Consider the following 3174-nt stretch of genomic DNA (forward strand, 5'->3'; position numbering starts at 1 on the left):
AAAAAAAAAAAAAAAAAAAAAAAAAAAAGAAGAAGAACCTGGAGCCAGGAACGGTGGCACACTCCTTCAATCTCAGCATCCAAGATGCAGAGAGGCAGCGGATCTCTATGAGTTTGAGGCCAGTTTGGTCTATACAGCAAGTTCCAAGCCAGCCAGTTCTATGTAATGAGACAGTCTCAAAAAACCAAACAAAGGAATCTTGGTCTGGGGATGCGGCCCACTGTAGGTAGAATGACTCGTTAGCATGTGTAAAGCCTTACATTTGATTCTCTATATTGCAAATAAAAATAAAACGGAGGTCTCAAGTCAAACCAGTCGGCTGTCAGAGGAGACTAGAAAATGTTTCACAACAGTGAGAAAATGGGACCTGTGTTAAAAGATCCTGCCTTAGGGTGAGAGTGCAGACTACTCTGTGGCCATGCCTTCTAAAACCACCTGAAAGTGACCATTTATTTCAAAAAGTCCCTATTTCCAACTATAACATCAAAGCGATTATGCAGTTCTTTCATGCTCTTGTTCCTCTTGAATGGTTTAGGAAGGAAACTTCCTGGCCCAGGTAGGCGATCAAGAGCAAGACAAAAGGAGGGACGGAGAGAAAAGGGAGTCAAGATCACAAGGTTCAAGACCCACCACCTGGACAGGCTTCCTGGCAAGCCACCTCTGCTAACGGTGCACATGAACTCCTCAGTGAGACTTCAGGAGGAAGCCAACGCTCCATCAATAACCTCAACTCCACTAACTAAACATTAGTGCCACATGGATGTGTTCTGTAAAAGTCTTGACTTCCCCTGAGCTGTGGGAAAGAGGACAGTTCTCTACAAAAAAGGCAGGGTAGCCAACCGTATCTGTAGACTTCTTCAGTGGCTGTTCTGGAAGGGAAGTACTCTCCTGGGCCATTGGAAATGCTCTAATCGTCAGCAGGAGGTGAGCATCAGCAGCCTATCAATTTCTCTCCCTGGTAAAGATGGTAGAGCTGCTCAGAAGCATACTGGATGCCTACAGAGCAGACGGCTCAATGTGCTCCGATAAAAACTAAGATAATGGTCACACTTACAAGTGACTTTCTCACAGCCCAATGGCTGGCAATGCTTTATTCTGGGGGGATCACACCTCCAAACCATCAGGGCTGCTACCAGAAAAGGCTGAGGCTGAATCACTGTGACTGCCATCAGTCCGTGTGATGTTTCCGTAAATCATCCAGGGTCAAGGTCTCAACAGTGCTAACAGGGCAGGCTTCTTGATCCGTGGCTACAAGAGCAAGAGATGCATGCGGGCCACCACAAGCTCTAAGATCCACCTACTGCGGGCTTAGGCAGCCTGAAGACACGACCCTGAGATAAGTACAAAACAAAGCCTCCATCACAGCACACTCCACAGCTGGAATCCCACAGGAAAACTGCCATGCTTTCCTTCTTATGAGAGCAAATCTAAAGAAGCACTTCTCAGTCTGTCACTGGTCCCTCTGTAGCATCCTCAATTTCACACAGGGTCATAAAAGGACAAAGTCCTAGTTATGAGGAAATGCCACTGGGTTTCGTGACAAGCACTGGCAAACTTGCAAGCTCAAGGACTTGGCCTTACAGTCACAACATCATGAGCTGGGGACACAGAAACAAAACAGAAACACAGATGCTAAACTGTGTGACAAGGCCAGAAGAAGAGGCCTTCTCTCTATTCTCCAGCAGGGACCCCACCTTCAAGGTCAGTCTCTGGGCCCTCAGTCCCTCCAGAATACTGTGCCCGCCTCCAATGAGGTCATCCATGCCGTGGTGAATGTTCTGGAGGGAGGAATTAAACTGCAGTGATTCATCCATGGGTATGGTGGTGTCAGAGTCCTGTGAAAGAAATGCAGGCACTAGATTAACTTCCCCTGCCAGTCAGCTCCTGGGTCTGCTCTGCCTTTTGGCCAAGGTCAAGCCAGAAGAACCAGAGGAAACAATGCAGGAATCAGAGAGTCAAAGGGAAGAAAAAAGCAAAGTAAAGGTGTGTGTATGGGCGTGGGGTCTGCAACACAACAGCAGAGGTGTCAGGTCCACCACTCTCCAATGAGTTGCTACAGTTTGGTTTTCTGCATCTGTCACATCTCCACTGAGGAAAAGCAGCTATTCCTTCAAGACCTCATTCATTTCTCCTACAGGTTTCCTCTGGCTCCTCCCAAAGATAGCTGTTCAAATGTTCCTTTACAAGGCTTTTGCTTATATGCTATTACATGTTTGCTTTTGTTCTTTAGCTATTTTATCTATAGCTTTGACTGAGACTACAGATCCAAGGGGTGGTGCTTTCTACTGAAGGCTTATGGGTGTTCAGGATGGGAACTCACTTCTGAGGAGACAGAAAAACAGCCACTAAAGAAAAGAAAGGTAAGTAGAAGAAGAACAAAGACTACAGGCTGAGAAGAGGCTATCTAAAAGGCTTGGGACCTGAGTGTCTCAGACTTCAGGACTCTGCAGACTTTGAAATGAAGTCCACCTACTGAGGAGCTCCTTTGGATGATGCACCTTCAGACTGAAGACACCTCATCAGTACAGACCAAGTCCTTTCACTTCACACATCCATTTCCCTAAACTCACTCAATATGCTGGGAGTTATTCCTGTTCTCCCCATTTTGCAGATGAAGAAAGTGAAGCCCAAAGGGATGGAGTAACATACCCAGATAGGTAGGATCCCAGGGCAGAGTGCACAGCCAACTCTCAATTGTAACCACACCATAGACAGAAACACTAAGAATAGTCCTGGTGGCTCTAATCTCACAGTCTGGGCTCGGGTGAGGACCAGTTCATCACCAGCTATGGGTGCTCTCCTTCCTGCTGTTTGACCGACACAACCTCCTGCCAGGTAACACCCCTTCTACCACTGAAGACCCAATTCCCACTGGCAGGAAGATAAACCATTTGTTCTGCTGCTCAAGTTCAGAACCAGCCTTCAGGTGGACATTCTGAATTTCCCTCTAACATGAGAACGGCTCAAAGGGCAAAGCCATGTTTAGTAATTTTGTCAAATGTCTTACTTGGTACCTTGGTGTTGATTCTAATGTTAAGAGAATCGATGGCTATTTTGCATTGATCCTACTGCACAAAATGGCTTTGAGGGAGCCTAGGCAGTTGGGATGCTCACCTTACTAGACCTGGATGGAGGTGGGTGGTCCTTGGACTTCCCACAGGGCAGGGAACCCTG

At 46.9% G+C, this 3174-nt stretch overlaps 1 protein-coding gene across 2 annotated transcripts in view; it reads right to left on the reverse strand.

Annotated features, from left to right (window-relative positions):
• The window catches only part of Gosr2 (golgi SNAP receptor complex member 2), a 17845-nt gene that overhangs the window by 4470 nt on the left and 10201 nt on the right, over positions 1-3174 (reverse strand). The window contains exon 5 of one of the 2 annotated variants that reach the window (XM_005369385.2): positions 1695-1835. The exons of the other annotated variant lie outside the window; for it this stretch is intronic. Within the exon in view, the coding sequence (XP_005369442.1) occupies positions 1695-1835 (141 nt within the window). The remainder of the gene's footprint in view (positions 1-1694; positions 1836-3174) is intronic. 2 annotated transcript variants of the gene reach the window in all.

This window comes from Microtus ochrogaster, unplaced genomic scaffold (assembly GCF_000317375.1).
Source record: "Microtus ochrogaster isolate Prairie Vole_2 unplaced genomic scaffold, MicOch1.0 UNK48, whole genome shotgun sequence".
In the NCBI taxonomy this organism is placed as follows: domain Eukaryota; kingdom Metazoa; phylum Chordata; class Mammalia; order Rodentia; family Cricetidae; genus Microtus; species Microtus ochrogaster.